The 18,704-nt window shown below is 46.3% G+C and overlaps 1 protein-coding gene across 1 annotated transcript in view; it reads right to left on the bottom strand.

The window, feature by feature from the left end:
* FAR2 (fatty acyl-CoA reductase 2) overlaps positions 1-18,704 on the bottom strand; it is a 67,485-nt gene that overhangs the window by 17,041 nt on the left and 31,740 nt on the right. The window contains exons 4-6 of the mRNA XM_063134398.1: positions 14,621-14,798; positions 10,904-10,948; positions 7,735-7,853 (exon numbers count right to left, since the gene is read on the bottom strand). Coding sequence (XP_062990468.1) covers positions 7,735-7,853; positions 10,904-10,948; positions 14,621-14,798 — 342 coding nt within the window. The remainder of the gene's footprint in view (positions 1-7,734; positions 7,854-10,903; positions 10,949-14,620; positions 14,799-18,704) is intronic.

Raw genomic sequence — 18,704 nt, 5'->3', positions numbered from 1 at the left:
CCATATAGGGGAAGAATCCACACATGTATTAATACCGTTTAAGAAGAGTCCTTTTAATGGTGAATTGAAATGTTTCAAAAGCACCAAAACCTTAATGAAGAGACATACGCTGCTTGGTGTGTCCCGCCACGTCGGCTGCAAAACAGAGGCGTTCACTCTCTTTTCCCTCCCTCCCTCAGCAAGCCTGCGGCAGCTGCTTCAGATTTTGAATAAATATTCAATTAATTTTTACTGTTTTGAATTTTATTGTTATTATCTTCCTTAGTTGGTCGTTGAAAACGGCTATTCTGAATAATGATTTTTATAGTGTAGGGTAGGGGGGCACTGGGCATGAGTCTGTCGAACCAAGGGGGCGGTGACCTGAAAAAGTTTGGGAACCACTGCGTTACAGGGAATATGCAACTAGTCAGGTCGTACAATAGACAACCTTTGGGATGATCACAAGGGAATTGATTTCTGAAGACTGTTCAGGGACTGGACTTTTTGAACTATTCATATAGAATTTATAACCCAAGAGTTAGTTAATTTATAGCCTTGATAAGGCCACTTCCCTTTATGACAGCAACACTGACACTGTCCAGAGTGTGCCAGGGTTTGTTTGTTTGCTTGTCTTTTTGAAGAAGTAGAAATTACGCTCATCCAAATTAGTCCCCCACCTGAGTGCACCACAGCAAGTGCTGTAGGAATGTGACCTTAAACCATTTTATGAGCTAAAAAAAGATCCGCTTTCAAACAGTCTGAGTTTGGCGCTATATAGCAACAGCACCATCTAGTGGCTGTATAAATGAAACCTATAGAACTCACAGATAGGGGTGGGGGGGGGAGAGAGTTCATGTAAAGGGCTGATCTTAATTCCACAAAGAATCTGGAAGTAGAAGCCCCAATAAAACTGCAGTACAAAAAGCTTCAGTGTGGAGAAGTCATAGGTATCTACCTCTTTTTCTGTAACGGAGGTTTTCCTAGAGAACAGATTGCCTGAACCCCAGGTAGGGGTCAGCAGAATTTGAGCCTGACTCCTTTGAGGAGTGAAAAGTATCTGCCCTAGGTTGTTTCACAGAAGACCTGAATTTCTGCAGGACCTTGGGGATGAATGCCTAGTGCTTTTGTGCTTTAAGATAGAAAGTGGAGCTAAAGAAGAAATCTCTTTCCTGCTCCATTTTTGACAGCATCTCAGTTCATTCTGCTGTAGCAGCTGACAGTAAGCTCGCTGATAGCAGCATGTTTGATCCTTTGAATAAATGTGGAACTGCTGAGTTGGCAACCTCATTCGAAGAAGGAAGCCCCTGGGCATCCCCTTGAAAATTTGTTGGGGCCCTGGCAACGTGACGAGGGGCAAAGGTGATCCAATCCTCTGTCCACTGAGGGAGCGAAGGTGGGCTGATGTTCTCTGTTAAACACTCCCATCTGATGGTCACAGCTTGAATTGCGCTGCCTCTCTGGATAGCCCCCACCCCACCCCATAGGCTTGTTCCCCTTTGGTTGCCTGAGGAAAGGCACTCAGTGGAAGGTCCAAATGGCAGCAGTCACTGTCATGTGAAGAGGCCTCATTTGGCGTTAGAGAAACAGGAGATGGCTTGCTAAGGGAGTTCCCAACGAGGGCAAAGTTCCTAATATGGCAGCAGAAGGTGCATTGATAGTGACAGCCATCTCATTGACGCTGACCTCTGACGGAGGCCTAAAATGGCCTGCATGAGATTCTGTTTATTTCGTACCATGGAGATACGTAGGTTGGCCAATGTTTTGTCTTTCTCTTTTTGCTAAGTGGCCCTTTAACAGACCTCGCCCCTATTAAGACTACGGTGAGAAAGACAGGTTGCTTACCTGTAACTGTAGTTCTTCGAGCGGTCATCTGTGCAGTCACACATATGGGCTCTGCGCCTGCACGGGGCCAGGTTCGGAAACTTCTATAGCTGAAATTCTTTTAGGCGGGAACCCCTCCCCCACCGTCCACTGAGCATGCTCAGGGGTTCCCGCCTAATCCCCTCAGTTTCTGAAACCGCCTAAACAGTCTCACTGAGGAGAACCACCAGGTGATCAAAAATTAATGACACCATAGTGGGGGCGGTGGGAGGGTTGTGTGACTGCACAGATGACCACTCGAAGAACTACAGTTACAGGTAAGCAACCTGTCTTTCTTCTTCGTGGTCTCTGTGCATCACACATATGGGCGATTAACAAGCTGACTTACCAGAGGTGGGTGGTGTCAGGTGATGGATGTAAATTCAACGGATTGCCGATAAGACGGCATGCCCAAAGGCACAGTCTCTATGCACTCTGATGTCCAGGCGGTAGTGACTGGCAAAAGTCAAAGGTGTCAACCAGGTAGCCGCTTTGCAGAGGTCTGGTAGAGCGATCCCCTTTTCAAAGGCTGTAGAGGTGGCCACTCCTCTGGTGTAGTGCGAGCGCACCTTACCCTCCAACGGGAGGCCAGCAAGTTCATAGGCTAATTTAATAGCCTGAACAACCCAAGCAGATATTCTCTGCGGAGAAGCCTGAAGTCCCTTTTGCTTGCCCCCATATCAAACAAAAAGTCTTTGGGATCTCCGGAGAGTGGCAGTTCTGGAGTGGTAAAAGGCAAGGGCCCGTCTTACGTCCAGGGTATGGAGAGCAGACTCAATAGGGGACGACGGCGAAGGAAAAAAACTTGGGAGCGTGATGTCCTGCCCAAGATGGAAGGAAGACACAACCTTTGGCAGAAAGGCTGGGTCCGGTCTAAGGACCACCTTGTTAGCATGGAACACCGTGTAAGGTGAATCAATGCGGAGTGCTGCTAGTTCGGAGGCACGCCTAGCAGATGTGACTGCAACAAGGAATGCCACCTTGAAAGTTAGTAACCGCAAATCTGTCCTTGCTAAAGGCTCAAAGGGCTTGGCGGATAGTGTCTTGAGCACCACAGAAAGGCTCCATTGAGGAACGAAAGAGCGAACTGGTGGGATGGTGTTTTTCATGCCCTTCATGAACCGCTTTGTCAAAGGGTGTGGGAAGACCGAGCAGCCCTGAATCCAATGGTGTGAAGCAGAGATTGCTGCTAAATAAACTCTAAGTGACGAGAACTTGAGTCCTTTTTTAAATAAAGAATAAAGAAAGGAAAGCACTGTTGCTATTGGTGTTGTAAACGGGTTCTCGTTTCTACTGAGAGCAAAGGCAGAAAATGCTGACCATTTTTTTGCGTATGACCTTCTAGTAGCTGGTTTCCTAGCTGCTAGGATAATGTTCCATATGTCAGTAGGCAGCGGTTGGTTGTCTAACGTTGCCTTATCCTCCAAGCTGTTAGGTTTAGGGACTGGACATTCGGATGGAAGATGAGTCCCTTCCCCTTCGATATGAGGTTGTGGCATTGAGGCAGTCTGATAATTGGCGATGATCGGGATAGACTGAAACATGAAAATATGCATCCTTAAGGTCGATAGAAGTGAACCAATCCCCTTGGGAGAGGAAAGGTAGGATGCTTGCTAAAGAGTTCATCCGGAATTTTTTAGGGTTGATGAACTTGTTTAGCTCCCTGAGGTCCAAAATAGTTCTCAGCCCCCCATCCCGTTTCGGAACCGTAAAGTAACGGGAGTGAAAACCGCCTCCCAATGCGCAAGTTGGTAATCGCTCTATGGTGCCCTTCTCTAAAAGAGACGTAGTCTCTTGCAACAGAGCGTCTGTAGGTGGTGAAAACCTTGCGGTTCCGAGGGAAGGGGTGTGTGGAGAACTCTATTTTGTAGCCCCGAGATATGATGTTAAGGACCCATGTGGCAGATGTAATAGTGGTCCAATAGCAGAAAAAAGGGGCAAGGATGTCACCAAACTTAGGTGCTAGGCTGTTTGGTGTATGACAGTCAAAGACGCCGTCTTTGATTCGGGTCAGGCTTGCTCTTGTTTTGCTTGAACCGTCCCGGATACTGTTGCCTCCTGTATTGACCCTGAGGCTGGTATGTAGTGGGGCGGTCTTGCAGTTGGAATTGCTGCTGCCTTGGTTGGAACTGCTGCTGCGTTCTGGGCCAGCGTCTCTGGGGGAATGGTCTCTGAAGCTGTTGTTGCTGCTGACCAATCCCCATTCTCTTAGCCGTATTTTTGGCTTTCTGGATGCTCTCCATGGACTCGTCCGTGGAAGAGTGGAAGAGACCTTCCCCGTCAAAGGGAAGGTCCTCAATACGGGTGCTTGCTTCTTGAGAAAGTCCTGCGGACCTGAGCCACGCATGTCGTCTCAACGCGATGGAGGCTACCATTGCTTTTGAAGCACAGTCAGTGGCATGCCTCGCTGTGTTAAGTTGTTGGCGTGACAGCCTCATAGCTTCTGCGTAAAACACATTTGATAGCTCTCTTTGATCGTCTGGCAGATATCCAGAAAGAGATGCCATTTTTTCCCATAAAAAGGACTGATATTTTGCCATGGTGGCTTGGAAGTTGTGTACTCTTAGTGACAAAGATGTGGAAGAATAAATTCTTCTTCCCAGGCCGTCCAGTCTCCGACCTTCCTTGTCAACCGGAGCATTATGTTTTCTCTGAGTGCGTCCTTGGGATGCCTCAACTATGATTGAATTAGGCTTGGGGTGGGTGAAAAGGAACGGCGCTGTCTTTTGTTGGATTTTGTAGATGTTATCTAACTTCCTCGACGTTGGTGGCATAGAGGAGGGCATTTTCCACGACTGTTGGGCTGTGCGTAATAGCACGGGTAAGTATGGAATTGCTGCTGGGGTAGATGACTCGCAATATAAGTCATCGTAAATGGGGTCATTTAACTTCTCTATTGGTTGAGAAGTTTCGATCCCCAGGGACCTCGCGATTCTTTGTACTTGATCAGTGAAATGGATCAAGTCCTCGGAGGGAGAGATTACATCTGTCGCTACCACTAAATCATCCGGTGAAGGGAATGATGGTGGAGGTGATGGTTCCTGAGAGGAGTCTGATTGATATTCATCATCAGAGAGCTCATCCAATGCACTTCTCCTCATTCTAGCCGCGGGCAAGGATTGCAAAGCCTGTGACAGTGCTGATGTTGTCGGTGCCGTTGTTTGCACCTGTTGAGGTGGAGGCCTCGGTACCGAGGGCTGCGTTGGCGGTGGCATAGCGGCAGCATCTTCCGCGGGTGGAGGGCGGGAAACTGTCTCCGATGGAGGTTGCCGGAAACACGGGTACGGAGCATAATGTTCCTGGTAATAATAGGAGTCTTGGTCCCGTCTATATCTCCAATCCTCGTAGTAGTAGGGAGGATACTGCGGAGGATGCCAATATTGAGTCGAATGAATCGAAGCCGGTGAACAGTCTCGGTTGTAGGCATAAGGTGACACAGGATGGTACCGACGGCCGTTGGTATCGAGGAATGGCATATCTCGGTACCGATGTGTGTCGGTATCGAAATCTCGGTACCGATGTGTGTCGGTCCCGAACATCGGGCATGAGTCATGTCCTTGTCGGTACCGATGTCCATCGGTATCGATGGTTGGTTGTTGGTTTTGGTGGTATCGAGGGGATGGAGGACCCTCCTCTGCCATTGTCGGATCTTGTGAGGAGCCTCTAATCTCTCCTTCCGAGATTGATGCCCTTAAACTTGTCTCCTCTGTCGGTACCGTAATGATATTGAGAGACGGTACCGGGGAAGGCATTATTTGCTCCGTTCGTGACGGCGTCAAGGCCGGTGAAGAAGACGATGTTGCCCGTCTCGGTATCGAGAAGGCTCTCAGTACCGAAAGTATCGGTATCGGACTTGCCGATATTGGAGGTGTTTTTTGCAGGGAAAGCCTCGATATCAGGCTCCTCGGTGCCTTAGGGCGCTTCGGTACCGAAGTCATTGGTATCGGAGTCCTCGGTATTGACAGGTTTGACTTTGTCGATTTTTTCTTTCCCTCCTTTGATTTTAGTTTGCTTTTCTTCCGTTGGGGTTCTTCGGCTCGCTCTCTTAGATATTTTCCTGGCCGCTTTTGACGAGGCGGAAAGAGAGAAGGAGGGGGGAACCGATAAGGCATCACTCCGTGATGGAGGAGGTTGGGGCACAGACTCCATTGTATTGGGAGATTTGGAGCGTCGAGACGTACTCGGTTTCTCCACTGCCTCCAACGCCTTTTCCCAAAGTAACGCCCGAAGGCGATCAGATCGGTTCTTCCTGGTTTGCCTCGAGAATTTCAGGCAAAAACAACAGGACTCGACGACATGCGTCTCCCACAAGCACAGCAAACACCGGGAATGTCCGTCGGTTTGGGAAATCTTCTGCCCACAACCGGAGCACTTTTTGAAGAGGCCTTGTAGTGCCATAGGCACCAAGGCTGAGGTAACGAACAACAAAAATAAATCTTTTTTGTTGTTGTTGTAATAACTATATAGAAAAGTTAGAAAACTGTAGAATTAAGGAAAAGGATGAAAAATAGTATTATTCAGCTAAGGTATAATGATACCAAACTCAGAAGTCTCCAAACGCTGTTGACCCTACAGGCGGTTGAAGAGAACTGAGGGGATTAGGCGGGAACCCCTGAGCATGCTCAGTGGACGGTGGGGGAGGGGTTCCCGCCTAAAAGAATTTCAGCTATAGAAGTTTCCGAACCTGGCCCTGCGCAGGCGCAGAGCCCATATGTGTGACGCACAGAGACCACGAAGAAGAACAAAGGAAAGGAAAGGAACCTCTCGTGCAAGCACTGAGTCATTACTGACTCTTGGAGGGACGCCAGCTTTCACTGATGTTTTCTCGGCAGGCCTCATAGTGGGGTGATTTGCCGTTGCCTTCCCCGGCCGTTATTACCTTTCCCCCAGCTAGCTGGGTACTCATTTTACCGACCTCGGGGGGATGGAAGGCTGAGTCGACCCGAGCCGGCTGCCTGAAACCAGCTTCCGCTGGGATCGAACTCAGGCCGTGGGGAGAGTTTCGGCTGCAGAAACTGCTGCTTTACCGCTCTGCGCCACATGAGGCTCGAGGAGAGTAAAAAGAAATGGACGAATACTGAGAGAGATTTTTTTAAAATAGTGGTAGAAAAAAAAGTTAGACAAATGTAAGAGCTTTAATGGAAAGCTGATGGGGCGGAGAATAAGGTCTTTTGGGAGAGAAACTTGTAGGAGAGAAGCTCTGAGGGGCAGAGTCTGCCAGCATGGAACCTAGAACAAATATCTAGGTCATACCATCCCCACTTCCCCTGCACAGTAGGGGGAGTTAAGCCACTGTTGCATGCCTCCCTCATACTAAACAGAGAGAGATTATCTTGTGAACAGTCATTCTCATGCTAGGGTACACAAGTGTACCTTCAGAGAACTCTTGGAAACCACTAATGAATGTTTAAATGTCCATGAGCCCAATGTAGCCACCCACAAGGGAGGCTGTCTGTTGTCTCTACATGATTTGCTACTCTAACCCTGCCACCATGCAATCAATCTCCACTGGGTGAAACAAATTCTGCCATCCCTCTGACCACTGCATCTCTGCATGAGTCATTGCTTTGGGCTTGCTTCATTACAAGCAGAAGAACATGCCATGGTTCATATAAAAACATAGGGCTGGGCTCTGCTGAGGGTGGGCAATTCTTAGTCAAAGTAAAACGTGTTTTGGATTTTGGCATAAGAGCGAAGTGTGCCTCCCATTTTATTTCAGAAAAGAATTGAGAAGCATTGCTTCAAAGTGATGTGAAAAACCTCCTGCCCTATGGGGGACATTCCCTTGTTGGATTTGCAACATTTTCAGTCCCTGTCATTAAAGATGAATGGTGAAATCTTGAAAAATCATCTACAGCTTGTTAAGCAAGTGCGGAAGCAAGAGTGGAGTCTTACCTGTGAACTGCAGTGTACCACCCAGCTGCAAGGGTTAAATTGATAGCAATATCTACTGGAACAATATCTGCTACTGCATCTGTATTGCATTTCACAGTTCGTATAATCCCCTTCCCAGCCTGAATGATGAAGAAAAAGCTAGTTATTTTCTGTGGCAGAATTTCATAGCCCAGTGACAATACAACTGAAGTAAGTTACAGATTCTACAAAAATAAAGAACAAGTTTCACCACTTGATTGAGGTTTGATTGTTTCCCTGTTTTGCCTTGAAAACCATTTGGTTTCCCCCCAAGACTTCTGTGAGAATGCCTGAAAGAATAGACCCCACCCCCGTAAGTACTCCTGAGAGAAGCTTAAAACACTCACACACACATTACCCAAATGGGTGGAGTATGTTGGCCCTTTCCTGAGTGTTCTCTGCACAAAGAGGCAAAAAACCTTAAGTGGGAGAGGTTAATGAGCAACATGCAGTTCTTGCTCGAGACCAAAGAGGACTTTCTGGACTCTCTTTAACCAGAAATGGAGAAGGCCAGAAAGACCTTCCCTCTTTCTAGCATCAGTTACCCTTTTCTCAATGATGAGAATGTGTTTTTTTTCTGCTCAGGAAAAGGAAGAATTCACAAGGATGACTGGTAGTGTGGCAGGGGTAGGGGTGAACCGGGCCCTAATTTGAGGTTGTCTGGAAATAATTTTAAATGGTGGTGGGGGATGGAGCACATACTTCAGTCTATTCCAGTAGTGACTTTACCTCCACCATCATTATTTCCCTGCTTGTTTAAATATATATTTATTACAGAATTAATCTTTGATGACTCCATGTTTACTTATGTGTAAGGCCAAGCTATAATGGCTGCCAAATTTGCACCCCTGCAGCTAGTACCACCTGCACTAGCTGCAGGTGGCAAATGGGGGAAGGCATACTGGAAGCTTTCAGAGGGCAGGATTTAACTCCCCAAACAGTTTACCATGGGGAAAGGGGACAAGAATGACATTTCTTTTTTAAAAGTTGTTAACGTTGTTTGGGGGAGGAGAGAAAGGGGTGGGAGGAGAAATGACTCTCCCCTAAAACAGCCCGAACCTAATAGAATTTTCTTCATTTTGTGTAGAGAATCCAGTCAGAGCATCTACAAATACATAATCGGATTTGCTATGGTTTTAGTTGATGCTACTGTCTGGGTCAGATATAGGGATGATTGCCAAGTTCTCCTGAGCCAGAGTCAGAAATGAATTTTCAAGTAAGAGATCCAATCATACCACAAGTCCCAAAATTATCTGGCTCAGCTCCAAATCCAAGTTGGAGGAGAATGCCCGCCTTCTCCCACCTGCAAAAGCCATTTCCTACTATTCCATAGCCCAGGACACAATCCCCTTTTCCTTCCTTTGAAGCTGTAGCCAATGGGAGCAGAATGAAGGTACACAGAGAGACGAGAGCCCCAACATATGGGTCGAAAGGTCCCTGCTACTACTGATCCAATTTAAAGGTAAGGGAAAGGAAGGGGGGTATTTTGGGGACTGGAGCTGGCTTTGGGGATGGCATCAGATATTGGAGGAGCAATTTTTTTACAGAGCCCTTCAGCTACCTTGGGGGGAAAAACTATCCAAGGACTTCAGGGATTTTTTTTTTGTCAAGGATCTCGGATATTTTCTGAGTTAATCAGAGGCATGCTTCAGATAATGTGTCCATCTCTAGTCAAATAACCTCACTGTAAGCAGCTTTCACAAAGAGAAGAACCAAAGTCCACAAATCAATGTAATTATTTGCAAACACTTTAACTTCAAATAACCCTTTCCACAGCATAGAATCATAGAATAGCAGAATTGGAAGGGGCCTACAAGGCCATCAGTTAAGGAACCTCTGAATCTAAAAAAGGTAAAACTGATGGCTTCACCCCTGAAGCACCAAGCACAGTCAGACCCTCCCCCGACCTGGTTGTGCCATCTTCTACTCTCATCTGGTCTCACCGGGATCCACCCCTACAACTGCCTTTCATTTTGCTCCCAGATTCTGAGCCTCAGGAGACCTGACAATCCCATTTGTTACTATACATACTGTTTAACATATACATGAAGCCGCTGGGGGAGGTTATCCGGAGACGTGGACTGAGGTGTCATCAATATGCGGATGATACCCAGCTCTACCTTTCCTTTTCATCAAACCCAGGTGAGGCAGTGACTGTTCTGAACCAGTGCCTGGGCACGGTAATGGACTGGATGAGGGCTAACAAACTGAGACTCAATCCAGACAAGACGGAAGTACTGTTAGCAGGTGGTTCATCTGTCTGGCGAGGTGATGTTTGCCCTGTCCTGGACGGGGTTGCACTCTCCCTAAAGGATCGGGTCCATAGTTTGGGGGTGCTCTTGGATCCAGAACTGTCACTTGAGGCACAGGTGAACTCAGTGGCAAAGAGCACCTTTTACCAGCTCAGGCTGATATACCAGCTGCGCCCTTATCTGGACAGAGATAGCCTAGCTACAGTTATCCATGCTCTGATAACCTCTCGTTTGGATTACTGCAATGCGTTATACGTGGGGCTGCCTTTGAAAACGGTCCGGAAGCTTCAGCTGGTACAAGACAGGGCAGCACGCTTACTAACAGGGACTGGCCGACGAGACCACATCACGCCAGTCCTTTTCCAGCTTCATTGGCTGCCAGTCCAGGTCCGGGCCCGATTCAAAGTGCTGGTATTAACATTTAAAGCCCTAAACGGCTTGAGGCCAGGTTATCTGAAGGAACGCCTCCTCCCGTATGTACCTGCCCGGACCCTAAGGTCATCCTCAGGGGTCCTTCTCCGCGAGCCCCTGCCAAAGGAAGTGAGGCAGGTGGCTACTAGGAGGAGGGCTTTCTCCGCTGTGGCACCCCGGTTGTGGAATAAGCTCCCTAAGGAGGTTCGCTTGGCACCTACATTATATGCTTTTAGACGCCAGGTGAAGACCTTTTTCTTCTCCCAGCATTTTAACAGCCTATAAATAAATTTTAACTTGGTGTTTTAAATTTGTAATTTTGCATTGCTGCTGTTTTTATCTGGTTGAGCTTTTATATTGTATTTTATATTATGGTTTTATACTGTTGTTATATACTTTGAATGCTTTTAATTTTTGTGAACTGCCCAGAGAGCTCCGGCTATTGGGTGGTATAGAAATGTAATAAATAAATAAATAAATATACATACCGCAATAAGTAAACCACTTGTTCCATTGAAGCTATCAACCCAACCCTGGGGAAAAAACAAGAAAACAAACAATTGTGAAGCGTGTGAATGCACGTGTGTGCATGGGAGTGCGGGGTGGGAGGGAGCAGAGATTATGCACAGCACATTTCAGTTTGCAAGTGATGCAGGGCCACATTCAGGTCTATAAATCTGGAGTCTAGTGCAGAATCTTGCTGCCTGAGAATCTCAAGATCAGAGGAAAAGTTTAAATCCACAATTAATACCTCCTAAATGCTCAGAACGATTCCGAGATGGTTCTGAAGTCTGTATACACATGTTGTTGAACGTTGTCCAAAGCCAAATGTAAGAACACATGTGAAAGGTTCAGGGTTTTTGTTTGAATTTTGAGAAAGACTCAGGGATTTCTCATGGGGACCACATGGGAAGGGCCTGCTTGTGAGCTTCTCAAAGGTTATTGTTGGAAAAATAATGCAAGATTTAGATGGGCCTTGCTCTGATCCAGCAGGGCAAATCTTATGCTCTTATTGATTCTTAACATTCTTCTTTCTTTCTGTGATGGACGTTTTGGCCTAGGCCTATGTCTAAAGTTCAGTTATTTTTACTGTGGTGAACAAATCAGAGATAAAAGCAGTCTGACCTCTCTCTTTCTGGATTCGGGCTTTTCTCCCCACAACCCCAGCTTCGGGCTTTTCTCCCATTACCTATCTTCCCCTTAGGCTTCTCTCTTAGTAATTTTCCCCTCTCCATTTTCCTTCTTCAGCCTTGTGTGCATTCCTTACCATCCCATGGTGTTGGAGGAGGGGGCATGACCAGGGAAGGGGGGGGTCAGTGATGTTGGAGGCACCACAATGGTGGTTGCAAAGTAAGGGAAGCTGCAAACAGTGAGGGGCTAGAACCTGCTGGAGGCTCTGTCATGTTGGGGAGGAGAGCGAGGAACAGAGAGCAGGCTACCAAAAGTAGAGTCTGAGAGGAATAAAGACCAAGGCAGCAATCGGAACATTGGAAAAATCCAATTAGTGGATGGCAGCTGTTGGGTTTTCCCCTCCCTAGGGTTCCCCTTCACGCCTTCCTCAACACTTCCTGGCCAGAGCCTTGCTTTGCAGTTTGCTACACTTTGCAGGCGGCAGCACTCACCCCTGCCTTGTTGCTGCTGCTGCTGCTGCTGCTTTTCCCCATGAGCTTCTCACTCCCCTTCCTTCCTTCCCTCCCTCAGAGTCAGCAACAGAGTGCCGCACCGGGCGGACAGCCACTTTCCCTCCACGAACCCAGTGCAGAGCTGGCCACATCCAGACACAGCAGCCCATGGTTCCTCCTCTTCCTCGCCAAGTGACAGTGGGATGTCGGTGCAGTTGGCAAGTGAGTGGCCGGAATGGAGAAGTAAGTGGAGGTGGATGGAGGGCGGATGGGCCTGCAGACCTCACCAGCTCCCAGGAAAGATATCTTTCAAGCCCTCTCCTAACTTCTGGAGGTCCTTCTACAAACTGCAGCCTCCACTGCTGCACCCAATGTCCTTTTACGTTGTTCTATTACTATTACCCATTGTCCTATTACCCTACCCAGTGCCTGCTTACCCTACCCTGTGCCTGTTTGCATTCTCTTCCCCTCCTTATTGTTTTATTATGGTTTTATTAGATTGTAAGCCTATGCGGCAGGGTCTTGCTATTTACTGTTTTACTCTGTACAGCACCATGTACATTGATGGTGCTATATAAATAAATAAATAAATAATAATAATAATAATAATTGTGGGAGTCTGTTCACTCTGTTTCTGAATCAGGTTTTGGTTGGAGCCTGGTCACTTCGTTGCAGCCTTGCCTGGCCATCCAGTGCAAAGGGTCATGGCCAGGAATCATTGTTCCATGGTCCTTCTTGCCTTGCCTTCAATCCTAAGCTTACTGTGGTCAGCCAAGACCTCTAGAGGAGTTGGCTGATATACAACTGGGCAGGAAAAAATGCCTTTGTCTCATCTGTAGGTGAGAGCCTATTTCTCTGAAAGGGAAGACAAGAAGAAATGGGGCGGCATGATCTGACTTCTCTCCATTTTATCCTTACAACAACGCTGTGAGGTTGACTAAGGATGACTGGCATCAAATCACCCATTCTTCTTCATGGCCATAGGGGAACTAGAACTTGGATCTCCTCAGACACAGTCCAAATCTAACCACTATACGACTCTTTTCTGAGCCTTCTGAATCTGGCTTTCAGGATTTCCCCCAGCATTGCTCATGCATTTTAAAACATATCTTTGCTGACATAACAGCTAGAAACTTCTGTGTGTGTTTTTAAAGAAATCTGAAAATTCTAATCATATTGAATTCTACACACAATATCAACATTTACAACTTGTTTATACTTGCATGGAAATGCAGAAGTCAGGTGTATTTATGAAGTCTGGGAGGGTGAAATAATGGCCACTGATTCTGAACAGGTTGGGGATGTTTTTTAGTGAAGCAATTTATAAAAAGGTTCACTCTCTGAAAAGAGAGACTGATAGATTTTACGTTTTCAAAAAAGGAGGGTTCGATCATTATTTTTTTGCTTCTTCTTCTTCTTCTTCTTCGCAGTAGTGTAGGGACTGTCCTAGCTGAAATCACAGTATCATGGAAAGCTTAATTTGTTCGTCTGCAATCTCCTCCCAGATTCCATTTTAATGCTCTGCCCGAGCAGACTTCATCATTCCAGTATCAACCCGCATCTTTTTTCTCCACCTCCCCACCCCAGCCCCACCTATGTTTGTAATATCTTGCCTGAGTGTAGTAATTTGCACTTTTGTGTAATGGCAAAAGAAACACCAATAGGGATTAGAGACTGCAATCATGCAACAACAATGAAAGGTTTATGTAGAGTAATTTATCATAGAATCATAGAATCATAGAATAGCAGAGTTGGAAGGGGCCTACAAGGCCATCAAGTCCAACCCCCTGCTCAATGCATCCCCGACAGATGCTTGTCCAGCTGCCTCTTGCTCAACCTTCTAGGCTATCATTATGCAACTTTTAGAGCTCCATCACACCCACACTGCTGTCCTCGTATTATCCTCCTCCGTTTCCGTAGCATGTTTTTCAAACACGTCTATCACATTCTTTATACTAACCTGCAGCCTAGAGGCAGGCAATTGTTCTTAAGAGGGTTGAAATGGCTTGGAAGAGGCTTTGCCTGCCATGGAATGTACTTATATTTATGTTGTTCTTCTGATACTGCTGGCGAAATAGGTTTTGTCCATTTTGGGAACAGTGCAAAAACCTGCCAAATCTACTCACCAGATATAAAAGTGGAATGAGTGAATACAACATGACCTTCAAATTGTCTTCAGTTACCTAAAACACAACCACAGGTCTCTAGCCTTAAATCCTCTTTAAGGGATGTATGAAGATTATAACTCTGCCAAAAGAGCATTAAAAATGTATAGTAGCTAGCATGAGAGATTCCAGGAGATACTACCATGGCCTGCCTAGTCTCCCTGGGAGTCATTTGTTCTCATACAAGATTGATAATGAAATTCTCCAATGTGACACAGGAGGCGAAACATTGCCTTGGAGCCAAATGATTTTGCCTCCTTCCTCTCCAGGAGCATGATGGTCTAAGGCGTGCAGTGCCATTAATATATCTAGTGAACGTTGTCATACCTTTCCTGCCAGACAAATGCTTGAGCAAAACAACACGTACAAATGGATCTTTCAGAGTATTCAGCAGAAATGGAAGAGCATTCATGCTTACAGGGAAAGGCTCTTGCCAGCTGGCTCCCACGATGGATGGCCGAATGATGGCAACATTTAAGTTGCCTTTCTCTTTCTGAATCAGGTGCTCTGTCAAGGCTTTGGTGAATGTATAGGTATTGGGCCAATCCCGGATCAGTTTGGGTGTGATCTGATCAAGGAGAGGTTCATCCATCCACCTAAAAGGATTAAAAAAAAATCTCTCACTGAAATGTATTCCATGAAAACAGAAGAAGGAAAGGCAAAAACAAAACAAAAAACAAAAACAAAAACCAAACAAACAAAAAACAAACAAAAGGGGGCGGGGCTAAAACTAGCAAAGCAGCCATTAACATTAAATGCTGAAGCTTCCAACACTCTCCATTGCAAATTAAGATACACATATTTTCATTGTGACACTGCAAATTACTGTGCCCTTTTGAACATAATAGAAACGCTAAATTTCTATACATATATAACCACAGATTTATATAAGCAACTGTCTGCAGATACTTACAAAGATCAAAGTGAAGAGCAGCAAGGCTCCTACATCTTCAATAATTTGTGCAGAAGAGGGGATTTTAATACGTGCAACTTCTCTCACCATTGCAGCTACTGAGATTTCCTCTTCAATGATTTCAGGGGTCCTGTTCCCTTTGGCACCTGGTCAACCTACTTACTAAGTGAGCCCCACCTCCCAACTTAGCCTTCCACCTCACGCACAGAAATTAAGTAGGGAAAACATTTCTCATCACCATATGGGTGCTCTAGAAAATCGCTGCTTTTCTGCTAATCAATTGCAAGTGGAATCACAATTGACCATCCACATTTCAGGGGACCTTAGCCCTTATTTTAGTTCTGTCCACAGTATTGCCCCCTTATCGCCACTGCCATGATCACCACACACCGCTTCTTGCAACCTTTTGAAGCAACCTTACTTCTGAATAAACATGTTTATGATGGGCTGTACCTCTCATCAATTTCCGCGGTAATCCCACCTCTGCGCACGTGCGCACACACACACAAACACAAAAACAAACCAAATGCTACAATGTAGTCAAGTACCTTCTACAAACAAAGATTTGAAGCACTCTGCTAAGTTCCATTTTTGAATGACTTAATGGGAGATTTGCAGGAGGCAGAGTAATCAAGCACAGGATTCCTCAACTTGTCCTCAGCCTCACATTCTCAAAACTACTACTACAACCTTGTAGCTAGAGGATTCCTTGCAGCCAAAGCATGCAGGTATGCAGTGGAAGTTATCAGGCTGAGCCTTTAAACAAGTCAAAAAAGTAACATCAGGAACAATTTACACTGAAGTGATTTCATAGAATCATAGAATAGCAGAGTTGGAAGAGGCCTATAAGGTCATTGAGTCCAACCCCCACTCAATGCAGGAATCCACCATAAAGCATTCCTGACAGATGACTGTTCAGTTGCATCTTGAAGGCCTCTAGTGTGGGAGAGCCTACAACCTCCCTAGGTAACTGATTCCATTGTTGTACTGCTCTAACAGTCAGGAAGTTTTTCCTGATGTCCAGCAGGAATCTGGCTTCCTTTAACTTGAGCCCGTTATTCCGTGTCCTGCAATCTGGGAGGATCGAGAAGAGATCCTGGCCCTCCTCTGTGTGACAACCTTTTAAGTATTTGAAGACTGCTATCATGTCTCCCCTCCTTCTTCTCTTCTCCAGGCTAAACATGGCCAGTTCTTTCAGTCTCTCTTCATGGGGCTTTGTTTCCAGACCCCTGATCATCCTGGTTGCCCCCCTCTGAACACGCTCCAGCTTGTCTGCGTCCTTCTTGAATTGTGGAGCCCAGAACTGTACACAATACTCAAGATGAGGCCTAACCAGTGCTGAAAATGTGTTTCAGTAAAAATGCATCTTTTTTAAACAGCTAGCTGTGCTATTCCATCATAAAATAATTCCATTATCCCAAATCCCTTTTTATCATTTAAAACAACAACAGCAACAACAACAACACATGCAGGGCAGGGCTAATGGATTGCCCCTAATCTTTTTTCTAGGTAAACATTTTAACAATTTGAGCTGTAAGTCCCATTGATTTCTTCTATGAATGCCAATCTCTAGTTTAGTCAATTTCACAATCTGAGTTGAGGGAGTCCAATCTAGTCAGTTTCATAATCCCAGCTACTCAGTTTCACACTACAGATTGAAAACCTGCCTGCTTGATTTTCTCAGTATGTTAATTAGCTCTGAATGGCCCCATTTACATGATCACATGGATGGTAAAGTATCCTCAGAGTGGTGAGAGGTAGGAAAACCGCAATGCCAGCATCTATCACATGATCATACCGCTGCAGAGGGCCCTGCTTTGCGGATAACTTGTCACCCTCCTGCCTTTGCTCCTGCATATCCCAGCAGGTGTTGTGGCAGGAATCAGGGCACGTGACCATAGATGGGTTGCACGACCATAGAAAAAGCCAGCGCTGACAAGAAGTGGCAGTCACTCTTGCCAGCAGAGTCTATGGTTGCTGCATTTTTTAAAAAAAAATTCGCCAGAATGAGGTCAAAATCCCATGGAGGTTCTGCCAGATGACATAGGAACTACTGTGGATGCCTGTTAACCCTGTTTCAGCAGGTGGGTAGTGGGCGTGGTGGGAACTCAACCCATCGGGGACACACACCCATGATCCACAGTGGGTTAACATGTTGTCTGAACAGGCCCAAAGTAGTGTTTTAGCAAAAAGCCTCAGCACTCCTCTCAAAATCAAAAGACTATTTTTTTAATACTTTTAAAAAATAGTGTTAAATCACTATTTAATTGTGTTAAATCACAATTTGGCAAGAACATAATCATTTTTTTAAAAAAGAAAAGACCATGGCATAGTTGATTTCCATAATTAAGTAGGCAAGTGTAGTGGATGGTAGTAGTTAGGGCAACTCATTCATTCCAGGAGAGAAGGAAAGTTTAGGAAGCAACTAACAGGGCCACTGAAAGTGGGTTTGGGTCGTGGTGAAACCAATTTTTCAGCCCCCCCCCCCCCCAGCAAGGGAGGACCGGCTAAAATCTTTAGCCTAAAAATCTTTAGCCAGCATGGCCTGTGAGCAGGAAGCTGCTGTTGCAAGCAGCAGGGTAACTCCCAGAGGAGGAAGTCCGCCTAAGGCCCAGGCACCCCCCATGGCCAACACCGTCAGAAGGCCTGCCAGTGCCACTCGCTCCCCCTGCTTTGCATAGGCCTGCTTGGCTGCCCACTCTCCCACCAGGGAGCAGGACTGGTAGACCCCTGGTGGCAGCCTCCCCTGGGCCACATGCCTGGCTGACTGGCAAGGGACACCCTCCATTGCAAGAGATGTGCGGCGAGTCCCACAACACTTGGGTGGGGCGGGGCCCTTGGCCATCTCTTCCCTCCTCATTCCCGCTCCTGACCCCCAGGCGCTTCCGGGCCTGTCTAAGCTCCTGAGTGCTGGAGAAGCCCCCCTCCCCCCATCTTCTGTCAAAACACAGAAGCGAATGTTCGTATATTATCATTATTTCCTTTGAAATTCACCAATTTTACAATGGATGTCAAAAACAATTGACAAATAATGATACTACCAAGAAAGTAAAAAACATGCAACATAGTCAGATCCCGGGGCCCTTTACAGGCTACCAGACCCTGGTAATTTCTACCAGCTTCCCCCCCACTCTCTCGTTGGCCCTGGCAATTAATTAAGGGGTTGTTGAGAGGTGTGCAGAAAGAGGCACAAGTGGGAGATTTAGAACTCAAAAAAGAGGGAGGAGGCCAGAGCTCTTTAGAGGCTTGCGATGGACAGACATGAAATGACTCTGTAATTGGCTCTCCCACCCTAGAGGCCTTCAAGAGGCAGCTGGACAACCATCTGTCAGGGATGCTTTAGGGTGGATTCCGGCATTGAGCAGGGGGTTGGACTTGATGGCCTTGTAGGCCCCTTCCAACTCTGCTATTCTATTGTATTCTGTCAGGGAAAGGAGATGCATCCCCAACAAGCATTGCACTTTCCTCAGGGGCAACTCCTCCCACTGTGCTTCAATTGCTAATTTGTCTGTCTACACTTGCAAAGGATCTGCTCTTCTCCTCTTTCTTTCCTTAACCAAGTTTCTACAAGTAAGAAAAAAAGACGGAA

The sequence above is a fragment of the Elgaria multicarinata genome, chromosome 9, assembly GCF_023053635.1.
Source record: "Elgaria multicarinata webbii isolate HBS135686 ecotype San Diego chromosome 9, rElgMul1.1.pri, whole genome shotgun sequence".
Taxonomy (NCBI): Eukaryota; Metazoa; Chordata; class Lepidosauria; order Squamata; family Anguidae; genus Elgaria; species Elgaria multicarinata.
This window is presented reverse-complemented; position numbering and strand designations above follow the sequence as displayed.